Genomic DNA, 23,507 nt, shown 5'->3' on the forward strand with positions numbered 1-23,507 from the left:
TAGTTTTTGTGTGTAGCAAATGCTCAGGAGCAATAAACAATGAAAATGTGCAGAGAACAGCTTCCATCACTTTCCAGGGGAAAACACTGCAAGTAGTTGATAGCTTCCGTTACCTAGTCAGTAGCGGGGGTGGATACTCTGAAAGTGTAGCTGCTAGAATAAGAATAGCCTGAACAAAGTTCAGAGAGCTCCTACCTCTGCTGGTGACAAAGGGCCTCTTGCTCAGAGTAAAAGGTAGACTGTATGACGCATGTGTATGAACAGCCATGCTACATGGCAGTGAAAAATGGGCTGTGACTGCTGAGGGCATGTGTAAGCTTGCAAGGAATGAAGCCAGTATGTTCCGATGGATGTGTAATGTCAGTGTGCATACACGGCAGAGTGTAAGCGCCCTGAGAGAAAAGATGGACCTAAGAAGCATCAGATGTGGTGTGCAAGAGAGATGACTGCGCTGGTGTGGTCATGTGTCGCGAATGGATGAGGACAGCTCTGTGAAAAAGTATCCCACCCTAGCAGTTGAGGGAACCTGTGGAAGAGGTAGGCCCAGGAAGACCTGGGATGAGGTGGTGAAGCACAACCTTCGAATATTGGGCCTCACCAAGGCAATGACAAGTGACCAAGACCTTTGGAAATATGCTGTGCTTAAGAAGACCCGGCAAGCCAAGTGAGACCATAACCGTGCCCTATGCCAGTGCTGTATAACCAGCCCATTTAAGAGTACCCTTCAACCATTGGACAATAAACTACGCTTGCGAAGACCTGTTGAGGCAAGTGAAATCGTTGTCGTGGTCGATGACAGTATCACCTGATTGGCACCCGTGCCAGTGGAATGTTGAAAGCACCATTCGAGGGTGATTATTGCCAGGGCCGCTGGCTGGCTCCCGTACTGGTGGCACGTAAAAAGCACCATTCGAACGTGATTGTTGCCAGCATCGCCTGACTGGCTTCTGTGTCGGTGACACGTAAAAAACAACATTCAAGCGTGGTCGTTGCCAGTGCCGCCGAACTGGTTCCTGTGCAGGCGGCAAATAAAAAGCACTATTTGAGCATGGCCGATGCCTGTATCGCCTGACTGGCCCTCGTGCCGATGGCACATAAAAGCACCCACTACACTCTCGAAGTGGTTGGAGTTAGGAAGGGCATCCAGCTGAAGAAACTTTGCCAGATCAGACTAGAGCCTGGTGCAGCCTTCTGGCTCGCCAGCCCTCAGTCAAACCGTCCAACCCATACCAGCATGGAAAGCGGACGTTAAACGACGACGATGATATGATGATATACATACATACATAGATATACATACATTCATATATATATATACATACGTACATATACATATATATATACATACATAAGGTGAGTCAAAAGTAGCGCCCAGTTTCCTGAAAGTCATACCTTTCTTTGTTTTGCGGGTTATTAGTGAAAGCTTTGAAAGTTATTAAATATAGATCGTGTATCATGTTGTTAATACCCTTTAAAATCCCAACCCGTAAAACAAGAATTAGGAGTCAAAAGTATCTCCTAATTGGGAACTCGTACGTATCAATAATAAACAGGAATTGGTCGCTGCTTTTGACTCACTCGATATGTGTGTGTGTGTGTGTGTGTGTGTGTGTGTGTGTGTGTGTGTGTGTGTGTGTATGTGTGTGGAAACCTTGCCAAATCTGGTGCAGCTTCCCGGCTTACTAGTTTTCAGTCAAACCGTCTAACACATACCAGTTTGGAAAACGGACGTTAAATGATGATGATGATGATGTATATATATAAAATACAATATAATGTGGCTATAGGGTCAGGCACGACTGTGTGGTAAGAAGTTTGCTTCCCAATCACATGATTCCAGATTTAGTTCATCTGCGTATTAGCATTCCTTCGGTGATGGTCTCACGAAAGTGAAACTGAAAATCGATTTTGTTGTATCTAATTCTTCGAAAATTTCTGTAAAAAGAAATTATTTCCTCAATTTTTTTCCTCAGCTGACACACAGACCTACACACACACACACACACACACACACATTAACATAAGTTGGTTACAGTCCCAGGACTGAAACATAAAAGAATAAGCGATTCGTGAAAAGAAAAGAAAAAACGATGTGTACTTAGGCACGGACATGTGTGCGTATATCTGTGTATAAGTGAATGTGTTCGACTGTTCAACTTGTTCGTGGGTATAAAAGACAATGGGTATCCGTATGTTTGTGTGTACGCCCGTGTTTCACTGTTCAACCGGGAAAAAAAAATTAAAGCAATAAAAAAGTTTTTACAGAAATTGGATAAAATAGAACGATTTTCATTTCACTTTCGTGAAACCACCTCTCGTGTATCTGTATGAATGCATGTACGTATGCATATAAGTTCTGACTATTTTCCTTAATTCAATTTAATATCTGCCGCTTAGTTTGTGTCTATTTATTCACAGCGCTTGCCAAACCCAAACGTTTGTGTGTATGTGTGTGTGTGTGTGTGTGTGTGTGTGTGTCTGTCTGTCTGTCTATGTGTGTGTGTGTGTGTGTGTTGCGGGTACCTGTGCGACTGTGTGCACGCGCGCCTGCGTGTGAAAGTAGTACGTTTGCATTTGTGGCTACTGCTGTTTTGAATGTAAATATATCTTCGTGATTTATCGGTAGCCAAGCTACTTTTCATTGTGTTTTTAATCGAACATTTCTCTAAGCTACTAATTAACGACTCGTTGAAACTTATCTAAAATCTATACATTCCTATACACACAATCAGAAATTATTATAAATGTTAAAAGGCAATAACAAGAATAAACAAAATTATCAAACCTGTTCTTTTTTTATTCCAGATAATTCTTCATCATTGTTAAGTCGAGGGAAAGGGAGGGGATCGCGTCTTCTTTTGAACGATGACATGATTGACTTATCAACGTTACCCTAAAAATACTATACTTTGGTATCTTTACTTATATTTTCATTTGTGACATATACTAACTCGATTCTTTCGTTGAAAGTAAAAATAAGTGGTTTACATGATTATTATTACTTCTAACAACACATTTTCTATATGAGTCCTTCTTCCCACTTTTTGTGTCTAGGCATTTTGAGCTGGACTCTCCTGAAGTTAGTTTCTAAGGACAACCGAAGTAGGACAACAAACAATATAGTAACGTTTCCTAGGTGAATGCTGTAAACAATCTGGTTGATATTTGAGTTGAAAAAGTTGGTTGCTAAAAAGCCAGCTACCTGACTTGAATAGTTTATAAGTCATTCTTTTCTCTGGGTAAAAACAACTGACAGATTTCTGTTGCATAAACAGAACTTGAACCAATTTACGCGCGCGCACGCACGCACGCACGCACGCACGCACGCACGCACGCACGCACACACACACACACACACACACCATACCTGGCACTTAAATATTTATGACAAGGTTACTGGCTGAATAATTGCTCATAAAAATGATCAATTGTAGTCATTTCGTTTTACCATTAACATTTTTGAAACTTTTATTGATTTGCACTCTTAGAGGAAACTTTCTTTTTTTGTTATTCATGTTTACAAGTGTGACTGTAAAGTTTTAAATCTCAAAATCTTCCAGTCATATTCAAGGGTATTGTCGAGTTTTCATTTTCTATTGAAAAACAAGAATTAAGAAAAATTTTAATGCCTTATAAATGTCTGTGTTCCACGTCGGGTCACCATTATAGACGATTAGGTTGTGGAATCATCTAACGTGACTCTACTCAGAAAGCTGTAATATCATTTGACAAGAACATGGTATAAAGAAATACTTGGAACGAGGTGGTAACTTTAAATACCTTTAATGTGGACCTCACACACACATATATATGTATATATGCAAGCTGAATGATAAATGGAAATGGCTGATGAACATTTATTCATATATCTACATGCATCTGCGTGATTTGTATGCTTGCTGTTAACTAAGGTGAGGTAGCTCACGAACAACGATATGTTAGAACCTATGCAGTGTTGTTGGTGCTGTGTAGTGATGTTGACGACGTTGGTGAGAGACATCATAGATGGTGGCGACGAAGATGAAGGTTACTGTAATGCTGTTGGACGAGAGTTGTCTGGCGACGTGGCTGGAACTGGCTGTCATGTGGTCAGTGGTTAGACCTTAGAAGGTCTGAAACCAACAGTATTTTATTAATTTGGCCATGAAAGCCGTGCATAGTTGAGGACAGCACAAAGTGGGGACAAAAAACAAAACGAATGGAAAGGATGCATTAAATGTAATGAAAGATGAAATGAAGCCGTTCGGCCCCCACCTCCGAGCGACTTCATTGAACTTGTTAATACAATTTCTTTTTTAAGACACAAGTTTACAACACCATCTGTAACACCATTTGCAACAGCTAATTTCCACTTTTACGCGGAATATCTTTATTATATTTCTTTAAACTATCAAAATAGCTTACCCGTTCTGGCATTGTACTGGAGTTTATTTTCTTGACCCACCATTCAAAGTCTTCCTCATAATCCTTTAATCTCGTAAGATACATCGGGTCCACTACCGCACAGCGAATGTACTCGGACAACCCCGTTACTCCTGGTATGTTCACTATTATCGCTGCGTCCCACGAGCCTATCTCATTATAAGTTATTCATTTTGTTTGGTGTACAGTACGATATATGCTTGTGTTTGTCTTCGTGTCAGGTGGGGTATGAGAGGGTTGGTGTCTGCAGGGAGTGGTTGGTGTAAAATGAGTGTGAGTGGGAGTCGGGTAGGTGTGGGATGGGGGTCATCATTTACGTGTACTTTTTTCTTCTCTTTCTTCTTTTCTTCCCATCCGTTCCTTTCCTCGTTCACCACCTCCTCGACGCTGGTACTGGTTTTCGTCGGTGGCGAAGTTGCAATTTCCTTCTCGCTCTCGTGTTTCTCTTTATCCTTCACGAGTGATGGAGGTCAGTCCGCATGAAAGGCCACATTTTTAGCACCACGGGATCCTTCCTTCCACTCTAACTCTGAGTATTACCTCTCCGACCGTGATGGCTTCGACCATGTTTTCGATGTCTTCCGTGGCCGCCTATACTATCATGTTTGGGTTTTGTCCTTGCCAGTTCCTGTGGGGAATTTTGGTGACCTGAAGGACTACTATCTTCTCCTCCATGCCCAGCAGTATGGCAGCTGCTAGCCAGGCTACATCAATTTCTAGGGGTATCTCTTCTACCCTAACCCTGGAAGCACGTCTCCCAAAGTATACCGGTAGAAGCACCGCTTCATCTGATTTTAACGGTGTTGCTGAATGCAGCCTGGCAGTAGCTACTTCCCGAAACTGCACCTCCACTGTTCCAAACTTTTTTCTTCTGGCAAGGTAAGAAATCCCTTGCCAGATTGGTTTAAGTGCCTTTTCAACTTGAGCCGTCGACATGACTTCAATTTTCCTGGTTGCTACTGAGTACGTCCTGTAAATTATTGTTTTTTTTCTTGCTTTTCCTTTAAAACTTCTTTAGCGGGGAACACTTTCACTTCGTTCCCCTCCCTTTTAAGGGGAATTGAGAGTAGTAGAAGCGGTGAGTCGAGGGATGAGTGGGAAGGGGTAGGGTGGGTATCATTGCTAGGGTGACGTCGTTGTTGGGTTTGACAACAGATGTTATTAATCAGGAATGGTGGAGGCAATATAACTTAGAAAGGTAAGTAGATACGATGAGAGAAGGGGTGGGGTATTAAAATGAAGGAAAGGGATCTAGTTATAGAATGCCGGCAGGGAGGAAATTCGAAGAATGACGGCAAGGGGAGAATACTGAAGTAGGTAGAAAGTTATGAGAATAACTAGAGAGAGTGGGCAAAGAGAGAGAGAGAGAGAGAGAAAGAGATGGGTAGGTTGGTAGCAATAGCAGGGGGTAGGTAGTGATAAGTAGTTCTGGTTGAGAATAAAGCTAGTAGGAGGTAAGGAAGTAATTCGAAGTATAAGGGTGGAGTGACGGTATAAGAGGATGTGCTAGGTAGGAGAAATATGCAAAGAGTGTATATATATATATGTATGTGGGGGGGGGGGGAAGACAGACAGAATGAGAAAGTATAAGTAGAAGGGATATGTTGCTAATACGGCTAAGTTGTAATTTAAGGTTGTATTGTAATCAGGGGAATTATATAGACTTTACATAATGAGCGAACGATCAATAAAATTTGTGTCTACATGAAACGATTACATCTGAGAATCTAGTGAGTAATGAAGAGTTTTTGGTGGCGGAGGACGTCGAGTGATTCCCTTAAACACATCTTACAAATTCTGAGGATTGTGCTGTACAGGGGAGCCTCGCACATAATGGACGAAAGTAGAGCATAGGGAATATTTGGGGATCTGAGATTATATATATAAATTGCTAGAAAGGCAGATAGCTTAGAGGTTCAACTAGAGAAAGAATTCGTGTGTGCTCGATAGCGACACTTGAAATCGACTGTGCTGCCAATGTAGATCCTTGCTTAATGGGATCATCCTACCAACACTGTGGTTGAAATTGATCCATGCAGAGGTCTGATTCGTATGGTCACTTACTACCAAAGAAGTACGGGAGGTATTATCAGTACCGGTGTTAGGCTGGGAAGGGTGTCACCGCCGTTATATGTGGTCATATTACCCTTTAAATCACTACAATATACCAACGTCCTATCCAATTACATTACACTTACCCTTAATAGCATCGTCCCCGGTGTCTCTATTAGAAGTTCCAACTCATCAGCAAATGAAGACATATTTAACAATCATGCCTCGTATTGTAACCAAGCTCTCCAGATCAGTGGTTTCCGCGGAAAGATCTATCTTATTGTAACTCATGTCCATTAGCCGGAAATCTTTTATAATTGGATAGGACGTTGATATATTGTGGTGATTTAAAGGGTAATATAGATTTGCATCTAAATCGAGAAACTGAGAAATTAGCTACTTAGATGTTATTTCAAAAGAGATAGGTTGTAATTTTTATAGAATCTAGAGGACTTTCCGAATGCGTTTAATTGGCGTTCGAGATAAACCGATGGCTGTGAGGAGTGCACCATCTCTGTAGAGACCTCCGAAGCGTTTGGGGGAAGTGTTGGTTATTCTGGGAAAGAAGGAAAAGGTTAACTAGGTCAGTAACCTTGACGTGATCCAACGTTGGGTGGTGGTTGCTTGCTGCTGATGATGATATGCGTGAGGCTGCGTTTAATGAGGCAACAACACAATACAAATAAGTAAATCATATTTCGAATTGGTCAAAAATTATATCAAACTTCACATCAATTAACATAACTGTAAGAGATATATTGTAACCTACATGTTAAGCTGGATACAAAAACTTGGTACTGGAGCTTGACTAAACATTAGAATCTGTACACATCGATTTATATTTGCCAGATATAACACATATCCAGGTTGAGCATGAAATCGCTAAAATGACTATGTATGCAGCAAAGAAGCGTGTGAAGCGGATAAGTTTGGCACACTGAAAGTTAACGCTCAAACAAACCCTGTTTATAACCCGAGCATCGAGAATATTCTAGCAGGATCTAGAATGGTCTATCACGTGAAAATTGGCTGCTGACTGGCTAATAACTCGACCTTTCACTTGAACAGGGTTGAGTGATATCGTGGTTTAAACTCCATAATGTGACGACAGTTTCGAGTCTCGCTACATTCACACACAAGAACAAAACTAATTAAAAATGAAATAAATTCTTTCACTTCTCCTTTTAACAGATAAAGTCTATAAAAACTCAATAATTTAACAAGTCTTTCTTTGTCTAGGTTAACATCACCTCAATTCTGGAACTTGTGAAATTGTCGAAGGATGGTGAGAATAAACTTTGACTTTGTTCTGGGACAGAGGTTATCAGAATCTCAGACGACGTCCCCACTCCTTGCGATCACAGGTTTTCTTAACTCCTCTCCTCGTTTTAAATTACTATCTAGAAATATTTTCATCATTATATCGTTTGAGAATCATTCTACTCTCTAAAGATAGATACTTCGCGCTATATCATACATCCTTGACATTCCGGTGGAGGTAGGGTTTATTGAAATCGTAAGCAGAACGGAATAAGACATTGAAACACGGAGTGTTTTGTTGTTGGTACATCATATTTTTCCAAACTGTGACATTTGAGATGCTCGCGAGAAGCTGAGTCGAAGAGAAATCCAAGATGAGAAGTCACAGGAATAAAAGACACGGTATTACATAAGGTATTTTCAATCTATATATATCACGTTTTGTCAATAAACGACTGATTTAAATTTTGTGTTTCATTTTCTTTAAGAAATTGAATAAAAGGTTTTTTGTGGTTTTACGTATAATATCACATATATAAATTGTGTAAAAGCCATGTATCGTTAGTTAATTGTTGATTTAAAATATCTTTTGCTTTATTACTTTGTTTATAGTGGTGACATCACCTTGGGGGAAGCAAAGGGGTTAGCACGGGACCGCCAGTGATGTAGAACACTGGTGGACCTGGTCGGTTCTACGCATGATGACTTCTCTGGGACCACTAAGTTGAGATGACCCCAGCCCTATCAAGCAAGAGCGTGAAGCAAAGCAAGCAAGCAAAGTAAAGTTTATTATTTTGTTTATAGTATTTAAATAAAATGTGACTTCTTTTTCCATTCACTTTTCTTTTTCTAGGCTAAAATTGTGACTTCTTCCCCTGTGACTATATATGGACATCCTGTTGATAAGCTGCTTTGACTTCGTTGGCATTCCGTCTCACCGAAGTATCAGACGATATCCGTATACTCAGCCGTTCAAGTGGCTTAATCACACGGTTACCTGGGTAATGCTGTTATTATTTTGGGGTGCCTGACAGAGTTTACAGGAGAATACCAGTATCTCCTGGTGCGATGTATGATTGAAGGGTAGTGGAGGCACAAGATTAAGTGGTTAGAGTACTCGGCTCAAGACTGTAAGGACGTGAGTTCGATACTTGGCGATGCGTTGTGTCCTTGAGCAAGACACTTTATTTCACGCTGTTCCAGTCTATTCGGCTGCAGAGAATGAGTTGTACTTGTATTTCAGCGGGTCAGCCTTGTCACATTTTGTATCACGCTAAATCTCTCTGAGAATTACATAACGGGTACGCGTGTCAATGGAGCGCTTAGCACGTTAATTTCCCAAACAGGCTCTTCCGTTCATCGGATCAGCGAGAACCTTCGTTGTAGTAACCGACGGAGGAGTGCCAAGATAGTGTCAGTTCCATTTTATTTTATTTATTTTCTGATTACATTACTTTTTTTACCTCCTATTCCCTGCGCAGGGAATAGTTCCGGAAGGAACACGGGAAGAGTCTCATGCGCATGCGTGGAATTCAACATCTAAACGTTCCCGCTCTTTTCATGCTCTTTTCTCGCCGGCCGACGAAGAGGTAACTCAGGTCCAACAGAGCTCTCTCACATGAGCGTGGTCGTATCAAGCTGTGTTTCCAACATTCCAACTCTGGGGACAGCTCACAACAACATTCCGGCGTCTCAGCAACCATGCCTATTTCCTCGGTAAATAAATATTGTTGTGTTGATAGTTCAGAGTCAGCGTTACGTTATTTCTTCTAGAAATTAATATAGGAAAGCGGGTGTTCACCTAATGGTGTATAACCACTTTCCTATATAGTCATAATAAACAAATTGTAAATGACCGTATGTGTATGTATGTGTGCATGCGTAATGCGTGCCTGTGTGTGTGGTGTGTATGTGTGTATATATATTCTCCTTGTTTCTTTCTGTGTTCCATTCAGTTGAAGAGCGTAGGCTCGAAACGTCAAAGACTTTCTCTATTCCCGAGCGTTAAACTAATACATCCATTTGTTGTTTACACCACCTGTCTTTGTTGTTTTTTTCGTAAATTCTCCCATATATATATATATATATATATATATATATATATATATATATATATATATATATATATATACATATATATATATATATATACATATATATATATATACATATATATATATATATATATATATATATATATATATATATATATATATATATATATATATATATATATATATATATATATATATATATATATATATAAAACTCCTTTTTCTTTTCTCGCTCACTAAGAACAAACTTCCACACTTCGTTTTCTTTCCTACTTTTATTAAGAGTACTTAAAATAATCAGTAATAATATTATTTAATATCTAAACACTCTACAGACCATAAATAAATAGTTCATAGGTAAAATAGGGAAACACGATGCAACAAATTAGTTGAAAAAAAAATACCTCATGAAATAATTGAATAAATATTTACGTAAAATATATTTCAAATTATGAAATTATATATATGATACACACACACATGTATGCATGTATGTATGTATGTATTATGTATTATGTATGTCCATACACAAGTGTGCCTCCTATCGACTTTGTTTCCTCATAATTTACAGAAAAATGAATATTTTTAATGAAATCTACAAATAACTTTCAAATGGTGTAGGTTACGATTATATCAGAATTTGTTGGGAAAGGCTTTTTCAGAGGGAAAGGTGGGGGAGAAGATTAGGATAATTCACAACATTGCTTCCTTTTAACTTTTAGAAAAATGGCTATTTTTTTGGTTTTAGAAATTTTCTAAACACACTTTTCAGATGGTGTATATTACAATTATATTGGAAATTTAACGTTAAAATAAATGGTGGACGAACACACATACATACATTTTTTTTTCAAGTTTTATTTTATAGATATGTACCACCATGTATATGTGTGCGACTACAAAGTTGTTTTTTCTTTTTTTTTTTTTTTTTTTTCAGTGTTAAATTTCAAGATAATCTTAAAACATTTGTAGAAAATTTCATTGAAAAGTATCCATAATTCTGAAAGTTGTGAGGAAACAACGTCGTGGGGGCGGGGGTACATTTGTATAGGTATGCTTATGTATGTATGTATGTATGTATGTATGTATGTATGTATGTATGTATGTATGCATGCATGTATTCATTTATGTATGTATGTATGTTTTCTAACGTCCTGTACCCGGATATGCATCTATATATACATGTAGCTGTAGGTATGTACATATATGTATGTAGACATGCATATGCTTATATATCATATGTATGTATGTATGTATGTATGTATGTATGTATACTACCACCGAAGGAAGACATTACTTTATAACAGGGAGGGGCGTCAAATCAAGTTTAGGCATATTTTAGAAGCTTCTAAATCTTGACTGCGTATCCTGGCGACTTACACAGGTGGTGTAACAGAGTTGCTATGGGGGTGTTCGTTATTCTAACAATATACTCATAAATAAACTTCTAAGCTTTTAAAATTATAAGACTTTTTCTCTGCAATCCATGATTCCTTATTGAACGGATTTGATTCCAGCCCAAATGTAGAACAAAAATATACCAGCAAAAGTTAGTCATGTATTCATAAATTCACAAAGGTAAACTTCATATTTTCTCAGATATTTTCTGTTTTGAATTAGATTATTCCGCATACCTACACAATTGTATCCTACCGACTTTGTTTCTTGACCACTTTTAGAAAATTGATATTATTTTGGCAATGAAATTTTCTACAAACACCTTTCATATTAATCCGATAATGTCGAAATTTAATATATATATAAAAAAAAAAAAGAAGACAGAATAAAGAGAAAAACTATTGGTCGCGCATATAAACTGATAGATCATATATCTTACAAACCGAAACTTCCAATTCTGAATAAAATTGTGATATATATTATTAGTATGTATATGTGCGCGCCTACCATTTTTGTTCTTTTTTTTTTGCATTAAATTCCGATATAATCGTAATCTAAACGTCTGAAGGATACTTTTTTTTATCTTTCATTTGTTTCAGTCATTCGACTGCGGCCTTGAAGGACTTCAACCTCAGTACTAATTTTTTGCTAAAATTCTGGTACCTATTTAATTGGTCTATTTTGCCGACCTGCTAAGTTACGGGAACGTAAACAAACCAACACCAGTTGTCAAGCGGTGTTAGTACCTGTCATATACAAACACGCATACTTACACACACACACACACATACATATAATGGTTTCTTTCAGTTTCCAATCTACCAAATTCACTCACAAGGCTTTGGTCGACCCGGAGCTATATTAGCAGACACTCAGCCAAATTGCCTTGTCGTGGGATTGAACCCGAGACCATGTGGTTGGGAAGCAAGCTTCTTGCAACACCGTCACACCTGCGCTGGCAGAAATATCATTTAAAAAATACCCTTTTTTTCTGAAAGTTATGAGGAAATAAAATCGATTCGCGTGAATTATCAGAAACTCCTCTCCCCATCTTCAAAGACACCTTTTGATAGCAGGTACAGTTGTAATCATGATCTACACAATCTGAAAGGTGTTTATTAGAAATTTCATTAGAAACAGGGCCGTCTCTAAGCCCCTGCAACCCATGCGATCGCAGGAGGCCTCCGCATTTGAGAGGGTCCCATGTTAAGAGCAAAGTACATATATGAGCTATCTATTTACTGAAAATTTCAAGCCCGACGAGTAAAAAAAAAAATACGAGGGTGTACCGTAAATAAACAACTTCAACAGAAAAGACAAGAAAAAGAAGTAATGGTGACGAGAGGTGGGGATGTATAGAAACATACACACACAGGCATACGTACACACATTCATACATACTACACACACATATATACGACTGGCTTTTTATCTGTTTCCGTCTACCACGTCCATTCACAAGGCTTTAGCCACCTCAGAGTGAAAGAGATGGATAGATAAATAGACGTGTACCAAACACTAATACGTCTCTTAATCTCGCCCTCTTTCTCTCTTCATTTCTCTCTCTCTCTCTCTCTCTCTCTCTATATATATATATATATATATATATATATATATATATATATATATAAATGAGAATGTGTGTCTGTCTGTCTGTGTGAATCCCTAAAACTCGAGAACTACACAACCAATTTCATTCAAATTTTACACATGCCTTACTTAGGGTCCTGGTTGTGTTTTAGTCAAAACAAATGTTTAACTTCTTGCATAGTTCGAGCCCACAGCAACATAATATCTCCTCCACTATTTAAGTATTACGTGTCAAAAGTGAAACAAAAACACTCATGTCAAATACTTTCACTTTAAAAATGAAACTATTCCACTAACTGAAACAATCACATTTCGATACTGTAATGACAGATACTTTCACTTTAATGGTGTATATATATATATATATATATATATATATATATATATATATATATATATATAGAGAGAGAGAGAGAGAGAGAGAGAGATGTATATGTATACATATAGATGTATATGTACACGTATATGTATAGATATATATGCATACATGTATATGTATACATATGTGTAGATGTATATATATAGATGTACATGTAATATGTACACATATATAGATATATATACATGCATACAGATATCTATACATATATGCACCCATCACACACACACATACACATGCACACAAACACACACATTAGTCATTTGTTTTCTTATCCAAAACTACGTCAAAAGTACTGAATGGATCTTTATGAAATTTGAAAATTATATTCTATGCATAACGGCCATAACCCCCATGAAAATTCATATATTTTTGATGTTGATGAAATTTTAACAATACATATTACGCACAAATAAAATAATGTTTCTAAAATTTATTCTTCTTAGAAGTTACAAAGACCCCTTCATGGGGACTTCATACCCACAATTTAGTCATTTTTCCTAAGCAAAGACGAATACAGTTGTACCATTGGAAGCTATAGGGTCACCCGGCCATAACAGATGAGTATTATTTGTAATTCAACGGTACAACAGTGTAAGACTATCCTTTCAGGTATACTTACATTGTAATTTCTGCAATGTGGTGCATAAATTGTCAAGTAAATGAGACGCATCTTTGCCTCCGCTGATTCACTTGCAAAGTGTTCAGTAAAATTATTTCGTTGCAGACCTCTTTTGAGTCTTTTTATTATCACTGCGACACACATAGTCCCCAGTTGATAACATTGATTTCAAGGCCTTCCCAGATGAGTGACTGCTTTCTCTAAGACATTTATCGATTATAAATTTTTTCTGCACAGTTACCTATCGGTATAGTGGTCATTTGCAAACTCCAGAGGCGACACTTTCATTTCCCTTTACTCCAAGCGTCACACGTTGTTATTTCAATTGGGTCATGCCATTCCAATTGCTATAGATCCGTAATGCATCTTACAGCTGTGCCTGTCACCTGTATGGTGAGGAATCCTACATTGGGGAGTAGTAACAACTAGGTTAGAGTAGCTGACTGATTATCATGATCATTCGTCTTTTGCTTTCCTGTAGCTTTGCTCTCTTTTACAAACCCAGTGAACATACATATATTTCCTATTTCAAAGAAATTCAGACAATACATATTACACACAAGTTAAAAAGATTCCCAACAATTCAACTTCTCTGGTTGACATTAATACACCTACCCCCAATAGGGGCCTTAACTCCCACATTTTTCAGCTCCAAGAGCTCCATTTTTCAGGAGCAAAATCCTTTTAGGGTCCATGTAGTGTCTTAGGCCCAAAAAATTTTTAACTTCTTGCATAGTTCGAGCCTACAGTAATATCATATCTCCTCCACTATTCCAGTATTACGTGTCAAAAGTGAAACAATAACATCACTCTACTTTAATGCCAGATACTTTCACTTTAACACTGAAACTATTCCACTATTTCAGTATTACCTGTTAAAAGTGAAACAGTAACATGTCGCTACTGTAATTTCAAATACTTTCACTTTAATACTTTCAATTTCATACTGAAACTATTAAAGTGAGACTATACTCTCACATATATACAAGCATACTATAAGACCCAAGTTAAAAACATTCCCAACAATTCAACTTTTCTGGTTGACATTAACACACCCATCCCCAATAGGAGCCTTCATTCCTACATTTTAGAGCTCCATGAGCTCCATTTTTCAGGAGCAAAATCCTTTTTACAGGTTCCAGAAGACTGCAATTTTGGAATATGCGCATAAAGATCAATAGTATGGGATACATGTCTCATGATTAGAATTTTTGTAGGGTGTGTGTATATATATATATATATATATATATATATATATATATATATATATATATATATATATATATATATATATATATACATATAATATATATTTGGCGTTGTTATTTGACGTTGTTAGGGCGAGAGCTAGCAGAATCGTTAGCGCGCTGGACGAAATGCTTAGCCGTATTTCACCCGTCGCTACGTTCTAAGATCAAATTCCGCCGAGGTCGACTTTGCCTTTCATCCTTTCGGGGTCGGTAAAATAAGTACCTGTGAAATACTGGTGTCGCTGTAATCGACTGCTCCCCTCCCCACCAAAATTTCAGGTCTTGTGCTTATAGTAGAAAGGATTATTTGACGTTGTTGAAAAGCCGGTCACTTTGTACCCAGAATAGTGGCCTTTCACCTCCTAAGGCAATAAAAACTGGAAGACAAAATTCTTTCTGTACAAAAAACAAAACGTGCGCGCGGACACACACACACGCACACACACACACACACACACACAGAAGTTTGTGTATGTGTGTGTACCTATCTATGTACATATATAGGTATACAGATATTGTTTGCTCACTGTCACTAAGCATCTCAATCCTTCTGTTGTAACTAGTTTATGATCGAGGTATTTTATTTTGTAAGGTACAATTTTCCCCTTGAATTTGTAATTTCAGAGAAAAGTAAGAAATTATTCATATTTTGCATCTTTGGTATTTTGACTTTACAGTTTGAATTGTAGTTTTGTCTATCCAATCGAAATATTGCAACAGCTAACAGTGAAATATAGAATTTAAAAAAGACTTTTTTGAGAACATTCACGGTAATTTTTCAAAAATATATAATTTGAAATAGTTACCTCGGCGTTGGTTTGTCCGTCTGTATACAAAATAACTCAAAAAGTTGTGAACGATATATCGTAAAGCTTGCAGGAAAAGTTGGTAATGACACAAGGAACAGATGATGAAATTTTGGTAGTGATTCGGGAATTTTTATGGATTCTTCAAAGATTTTCATTGTTATATTTACTTTATATGAAGTATTACAATGTTACGTTCTTTAATTATCTCCCTTGAAGACACGTTCATCGTTTCCACTTAACCTATGGTGGCGTTGCTGTTTCCAAAGTTTATTTTCGTTTCTCTATTAGTAACTTTACTCGCGTATATATCTTAAAATGAGCTGCTTGGCAGAGGTCAGCGGAGGATGACATGACAAGCCTTGACTATTGGGATCGACTCAAAAATCTCAGGCTTTGCTCCCTCCACCGCTGCTGTGAAACTAGCTTGCTGTTGTCATTGATGATACTTATTTTTAAAGGTTTTTTTAAAAAATCATATGGCTGTGTTTTTTTCTTCAACCCCGCTAAGGAGGTTATGTTTTTGTCGGCGTTGGTTTGGGAAATTGAGGAAATCTTTTGTATTTTAATGTTCTTGAATAAACTTCTTCGCATACAAAAGCTGAGACAACTATACTTTACAGTTGTTATTTTGAAGTGCTTGTCATCTGATATTTGTGAGTCCATTGAATAAATATTCAACCCTATTAAATATTGGCCTTCCTAAATATGAAATAATACGATAGTTCCAGCCCTGGATCTTTCTGAATTGACGGGCACCACTTTTCATTTATGTTTTATGTTGTGTTTTTGGTACCGAAACACTTTCAAACTTCGTATACTTGTATATTTTGTGTTATAGAACAGATAAAAATTTTTGTATTCGAAGTTATTTCATGTAAAAAAAATTGTCGTATTTCGGTAATTTCAACCAATCACTGACGTCTATTGAGGTGAAAACAATTACTGCTATGGAATATAAACAACATGTTCTAGCGGTGTAATGGGATCTTTTCCCTTGAATAAAATTAGTGCCGTTGTTTGTCAAGAGAAAAAGATGTTTTATTTGACACATTCTACCAGTATCCCAAGTTTGAAAGTGTTTCGTTAAAACAAGTGGTGCCCGTCAGTTCAGAAAGGTCCGTTTGTTCACATGGACTACGAAAAATTAGAGAACATTATGAAATATTATCAGTTTTATAGCAGCTTTGTGGTATGTAAGGATTTAATCGTGTGCTATTCATAAAGAGAATAAGACTGTTTCTTTGGTAAATATAGCGAATATCTTGAATACTTGTGCACTAGGTAGATCTGTTCATATTGAAGGATGATTTCAAAATCTCCCAAGAAATAATGGCCAAATCTTACTCATCACACCTAGTTAAAAAAAAAAAGACGCATCTGATGAAATAGTCCTAATACCCATAAAAAGATGGCTTGAATATATTTGGTCATAAGTGCTCAAGCAGGATTTACCTGGAGCCTATCGATTCTCTGATGATGGATACATCGTGTCCGTCTGTTATACAAATAAAAAACCGACATCAATATGGTTTTGAATCATCTGGGGACTTCGAAACCAGACTTTGGATGTCCAAACACTCTGTTATCCATGATAGGGATTTCTTTATCTCTAGAATCTTTGAATTAAATCTTTTATAATTCATCTCCCCCAAAGCAGCCAAAATGAGGTGTCTTTTTGCCAAAAAGGCGAAAGGATACCTCATTTTCTCTCTCTCTCTCCCTCTCTCTCTCTCTCTCTTCCCCCCTCTCTCTCTCTCTCTCTCTCTCTGAAACTCTGAGACGATAGTTATTTTTGCATGAGTTGTTTGAAAATCGTGAATACACTGTAGACCGTTTTTCCTGACCTTTTTGTTTCACTGTATAGTTTCCTTTTTGTTTCTCTGTATACTTTCCTTTACTTATTTCACCATCCCGATTTTTCTTCCCATGAGATAAGAAAAAAGTAATCTTGTATACAACACAATTCCTTATATAACAGTGACAGTCATATATTCACTTAGCATTGGCTTCCTTAAAATCAACATTAAGGAAAACAAATCTAATGAAAGTAGTTCGAAAAATGATACAGAATTTTTCACCCGAAAAGTCAGTTTCCCCCTCGAAAACCCCAAATTTCTTTCCGGAATCCTGAAATCTACTCCCGAAAGGAAATTTTCCTCTGCAGTTTTAGACTGAGCTGAATAGTTTCGAGCTAAGCTGAGGTTTACTTTAAACTGGTAAACGAAACAGTAGATTAGATAACGGATTGTCTAGAAGTTTATATGGTTGATAATCAATTTGAACTTGATATCTTTCTTCCCCTGTTTTTTTTTTTGTTTTTTTTTTACACGTAGGCATAGCGGGTGGAATATATTGCCACTGAACACAACACGACTATATGGATTCAAATCCCAACTGGCGACAGCCGCGTCTTGACAAAGAGCTGACGCTGGATTCTTACGAAGGAGCGACATAGTTCGAAGTCGAAGTTCATACAGATACATTGCATAATGTAGTCCTACATGCACTAAGTCTGTATAAAAGTCAAGTTGATCACTGTTGGAATGTCTTTGATTAAAGGTCTACTCAATCAAGGATCAACATTGACTTCGCTAATCTCCTTTTTTATACTTTTTAATAGTTGAGCAGATGATAACACATAATTATACGTAACAACTGACATAATTAAACTATGGTGTATATTTCAGAAATAAAACTGTACAATTTAGTGGTTGGTTTTTGTTTTAGAACGTACAAAACACATTTCTGTGACGTTGTCATGATGTGAAAATCGTGAATTTTTTTAGACAACGCTGTAAATGAAAGTCGATTTGTAATATGTTAACTACAATAACTATGTATATTTCTCTCAAAAATCATAACCACAGAATACGACCAACATCCTCTAACCCCATCATTTCACACAGATAATTTTTGTTTTAACGCATTCTCCAAATACTAAAAATTTAAATGAATGTTAATCAAACATCTTTCACAAAAAGGGAATTTATATCTTAGGCCCTTATGTTGACTTTGACGATGCACAGTTACAAGTTTATAAGTGATACATTCTTATGAGGGAGTACATACATTGTTGTAGGTACGTCTCTTTTTACCTTACGCTTATTGTTGTTTAACTTTGATCATAGGTTTGCTTGAGCTAACCTATGGTAAAAGACATTGTTGTGATAATCCTATCTTTTTATGTTCAGGGATAATCTATAGTACGCAGCCTCAACTGTTTGTAGACACATCAAAACAACAGTACTCAACTTTTAACTACCAGGTTGGACACCATATCTATAGTATGATAATATATATCTAAAAGAAAAAAATAAATAAAACGTTATACGGCATTGTTTTACATTTCCAGTCGAAGAAAATTTCAATAAGCCTATCAAACAACCATTTTAGATATGAAAAAATAGTTTTATTGCTAGATATAAAATAACTGGTTGCATACATGTAAATATAATAAGCATGTGGCCATGAAAATTATACTGCCAAATTAATAAATAATATCAATCAACTTCATAATATATAGACTATTCAGTTAGTTATTATAGACTTCTATTCCTAGCCTGAAGCCAGACACGAGTGAGTAGACCCGTGAGCAAGAGCGTTCCAATCATGACTATCCATTTTTACATCGGATGTAGCGTATCGGGATGATGTATCCTATGTGTTAAAACTCTTTTTAAGGCGACAAGGTGTTGTTTTGAGAGCGATTTGACTGCTATTTCGACCAGAAAAAAAGCCACATGTTCACTTGATAAATATTCTATTTAAAGGGATCTTGTTAAAATTTAGGTAAATTTTCAGATTAACACCCGCACGATTTTCACTCGGGTGTTAGGGTTACGATTTTAGGGTCAGGGTTAGGGTTTTAGGGTTAGGGTGAAAAATCGTGCGGGTGTTAATCTGAAAATTTACCAAAATTTATTCCTATATAGGAAATTACAAAATTCTGATTCGGTAAAATAGTTTGAAAAATGAGATGGAAATGGTGAATTTATATTAATTTATTTATTCATTTATTTATTATTTACTAAAAAACACATTGCTTACAGCAGACCCAAAAGTGCGCTTTTGTAGGGTAGAGGGCCCCACTGAAATTTCTCTAATTGAGCCCCACACTTCCTAGCGCCGGTTCTGACCCTACGCAAGCCCATTTTAAAACCTCTGGGAATAGGTGGTTCATATTAGTCAGGCCTCTATCTTGTGGCCAGTTAACATTGTGGTGTATGCGTGCGAGTAGAAGTAATCGGCTTACCTCGGTTTCCTTCCTTTGCACGAGTCTGTCCTGCGGTATCCGATCCTCGCGGCTGACCCGACCCGAAAAACACTAGAAATAGTAGCTGTTTCTCCCAACACCTAAACGATCGCTTGGCACGTCCTCTCCTCACAACAACCCCGTTCGAAAAGGGCAAGAAATCCCGATTGAGGCTCCCTCGGCCCTTCTTCCTCCTCTGGTCAGCTCGCCGTTCCGGTCGGTTCACGGTTCCGGTCGGTTCACGGTTCCGGTCAGAGGTCAGCTCCCCAGTTGCTGACGTCATACCACACACCACCCTGATCTTAAAGATCACGTCCGCCCCTACTCCACTTCGAAATCCGCCATCCAACCGGGCGGGTGCCTTACGCGTCGAGATCTTCTCAAGCCAGGTACCTCGTTTCCCTCTCCGCGCTTTTCATCCGACGAAGTGGCTATCCTGCGCAGGTCCAGCACGTGACGCGGCATTCCATCCACGGATACATTGTTTCTGGAATTGACCGCCGTCACCGTTCCCCTGCCCCATTGCCACATGCAGCATGCCTTCGGCGGCTTGACCCAAACTTCCTCCCCTACTTTCACGCCGGCGGGTCCCTTCTCTTCCTCGCAGTACTCTGGCGTCTTACTGGGATGTCTCCATTCATATTTGAACACTGCTCTGTGCGGCACAGATTCTTCCGCTTGTCTGGATCGGGGAGACATGTTATACCAGAAAACCGCTTCCAGGGGCGAAATATGCCCCCCTTTCAGCCATGGCCTTGATTGTCCGATGGTGCCTCTCAACAATTCCGTTGCCGCTCGGCCTATATGCCGCTCTGAACAATCGTCGCACCTTCCACCGGTCGAGCATCTCCCCCAACGCTTCCGAACGAAACGCCACCCCGTTGTCCATTAGCAGTTCTTCCATGGGACCCCTCTCCAAGAATATCCCGTTCAAAATCTGGGCGATCTCATCAGCAATGCCTGTCCTCAACTCCCTCCAAATGGCCAGCCGGTCCAGCCCGCAGTCGACCATGGTGAGATACATTCCCTGACGGTAGTGCGTCACATCCACAGCTAGTCTCCTCCAGTTGCGCTCTACTGAGAGGTTCCCTTGCTCATGCCCACCCGGGGCGGGGTCAATGGACTGGCATCTGTCACAGTTCCCAACCACTTTCTTGATGCTTCTCCTAGTGACGTCAGCATCAATCATCTTCGCTAGATACAGGGTCCTATCCACCCCAAGTGGTGCATAGCATGTAGCTTCTTCAGTTAGGAGTCACCCAGCCGACACGCTGCCGCTATCCCTTTCCTTGCTTCCTCCGGTTCCTCCAGCCATGCCCTTTTCACCCTGGTCAGTGCATCCGCCCTGTTTCTCTCCGAAGGCACGAAAACCACGTTCAGCTTCAGTCCGAACTCGGCGATCAGCTCTCCTAGAACTCCTAGGCGGCGTTTCACCAGCATCTCTGCAGCACCTTTCGTCCAGACTCTCTTCTCGCTGGTAATCACTGTTCCTACCCGGCCGACCACGGTGGCCGAATCCATCCGGATCTCGATCGAGCACAGCCCCAATCTCAGGGCCAAGTTCACCCCTTTCAACACCGCGTGTAGTTCGGCGACATTGATGTGGTTGAAGTCGTCCGCTTTCCATAGCCAGGCCGCATCCTCCACCTGAGCACCTTCAATCTCCAACACAACCCCTATTGCTATACTGCTAGCATCACACCAAACCGTCCCGCATTCTGTCTTGGGCACATACCAGTTTCCCCTAACCGAGTCTTCCGCTCTCGTCTTCTCTAGGATTTCCCGCATCATCGCCACCGTTGCCTCTCCCACCTTGTCACCCCAACTCTCCCCCTCTGCTCATCTCTTGGTGTAACTGCACGCTCTGTGCAGCCATCCAGCGATCGGGTAGTGTCCAACCAGCTTCCCACAAACCGAGAACAACTCTCTCCTGCTGATGCTGGAACTCAGCTCTGGGATCTCGTTTCCTCTCCAGAACACTAGCTCACCCGATCTGTCTCTTCATAGTTTCAGCCCCAGTGCAGCTCCCTCAACCATCGACTCTGGTGGCTTTGCAATCAGCCTGAACCTCTCCAGGTGTCTCACTACCTCGGTGGCTGGCACTACAGTCTCGTCAACCAAAATGTCGTTGATGCAGGAACTGGTGGCCTTCCTTATCTTCTCCTCTTTTCCCTAGGATGGACTTGAGCACAATTGCCATGATTTTCGGAGCGGAATTCAGCCCGAAATACAGCCTGGTTAAACAGTACGTCCGGCCCTTGTACCGCGCCAGCTGATATCGCCACAGCTCGCTACTCACACGGAGCTGCAAATATGCCGACTTCAAGTCGACGATCGTCGCTGCCTTGGTCTACTGTCTCCACACACGTAACGTCTCACCGCAAACATCTGTTGCCTCGCCTCCTGTGTGGCATGATATATGTTCGTTCAGCTCCCTAAAGTCCAGCACCAGTCTGACTTTTCCCTTCGTCGGCTGTACCACCGCCATCAGAGGTAGCACTCCGCTCACCACCTCATTTTTCCACGGGACAAGGACTCCTTCAAGCGTCTCCACAAGCGCCTCTACTCGGTCGCGGGGAAAGTTTGAGAGGCAGCAACTTCCCCACGGTCGTTTCCCTGGTCGCAATCACGGGCGATGTGCCCCGTCTTCCTGCATCGATAGCAGACGGGCCCCGATTCGGCGCATTCCCTCGCCATGTGCGACCCCTGACATTTAAAACACCAGCCCGAGAACAGCCGCTGTCATTGTTCGGTAGGCTTCCTCACGCCTTTCTCCGGCCGTCGTCTGCTGGAACGCGCCTCCATCACTATCGTCTTTCGTCCGACGTGTTGCGTCAACACGCGAGCTTGTGCTACAAGCTCGCTGAGCGCCAGGCAACTGCTGCAATCGAATCCCTATGTCGTCAGGGACCCACTCACAAACGCCAGCCGCACTGCTCTGTCCAGGCCTTCTCCCGTAAACCCAGCCAGCGTGGCCAGCCTACGCACTTCCGCCGCGTATTCGTCGACCTGTTCCCCCCCCCCCCCCCCATCTAACAGTCCCCAGTTTTACAAAGGCAGCGTACTCACTCTCCATATATGCCTCTCTCAATCTCTGCTCGATCTTCTCCGCACTTAACCTCTCTTCCTCGTCCATCTCTAAATACTGAGTCAGGGCGCTTCCTTCCAAGTATAGTGCCATAAGACTCGCCACATCGCTTATCCCTTGCAGTTTCGCCACAAGTCTGATCTTTCGCATCCAGGCCATTACATCTCCCTCGCCATTAAAAGGCCTGATCACGTCGCTGGCGATTCTAATCTTGGCTGCCATTGCGGCAAAGTTTTACACGTGGTGCCGAAATAGCTTGTGGTGTATGCGTGCGAGTAGAAGTAATCGGCTTACCTCGGTTTCCTTCCTTTGCATGAGTCTGTCCTGCAGT

At 39.8% G+C, this 23,507-nt stretch overlaps 2 protein-coding genes and 1 pseudogene across 5 annotated transcripts in view; 1 reads left to right on the plus strand and 2 right to left on the minus strand.

Moving 5' to 3' along the window:
* The window catches only part of LOC106870334 (protein CFAP276), a 35,847-nt gene extending 32,836 nt beyond the window's left edge, over positions 1-3,011 (minus strand). Inside the window, exon 1 of the mRNA XM_014916359.3 lies at positions 2,786-3,011. Coding sequence (XP_014771845.1) covers positions 2,786-2,872 — 87 coding nt within the window. The 5' untranslated portion in view covers positions 2,873-3,011. The remainder of the gene's footprint in view (positions 1-2,785) is intronic.
* An 8,118-nt stretch (positions 3,012-11,129) lies between these two features.
* The window catches only part of LOC106870340 (uncharacterized), a 181,922-nt gene continuing 169,544 nt past the window's right edge, over positions 11,130-23,507 (plus strand). For 2 of the 4 annotated variants that reach the window (XM_089349159.1, XM_052966373.2), the window contains exon 1: positions 11,173-11,366. The gene's annotated coding sequence lies outside the window, so the exon portion shown is untranslated. Of the gene's footprint in view, positions 11,367-18,775; positions 18,916-23,507 lie in introns of those variants that run through there. The other 2 variants (XM_089349157.1, XM_089349158.1) reach the window with 2 other exon arrangements.
* Positions 20,272-21,001, minus strand: LOC149136560 (uncharacterized; annotated as a pseudogene).

Source organism: Octopus bimaculoides, chromosome 3 (genome assembly GCF_046866305.1).
Source record: "Octopus bimaculoides isolate indiv1 chromosome 3, ASM4686630v1, whole genome shotgun sequence".
NCBI lineage: Eukaryota > Metazoa > Mollusca > Cephalopoda > Octopoda > Octopodidae > Octopus > Octopus bimaculoides.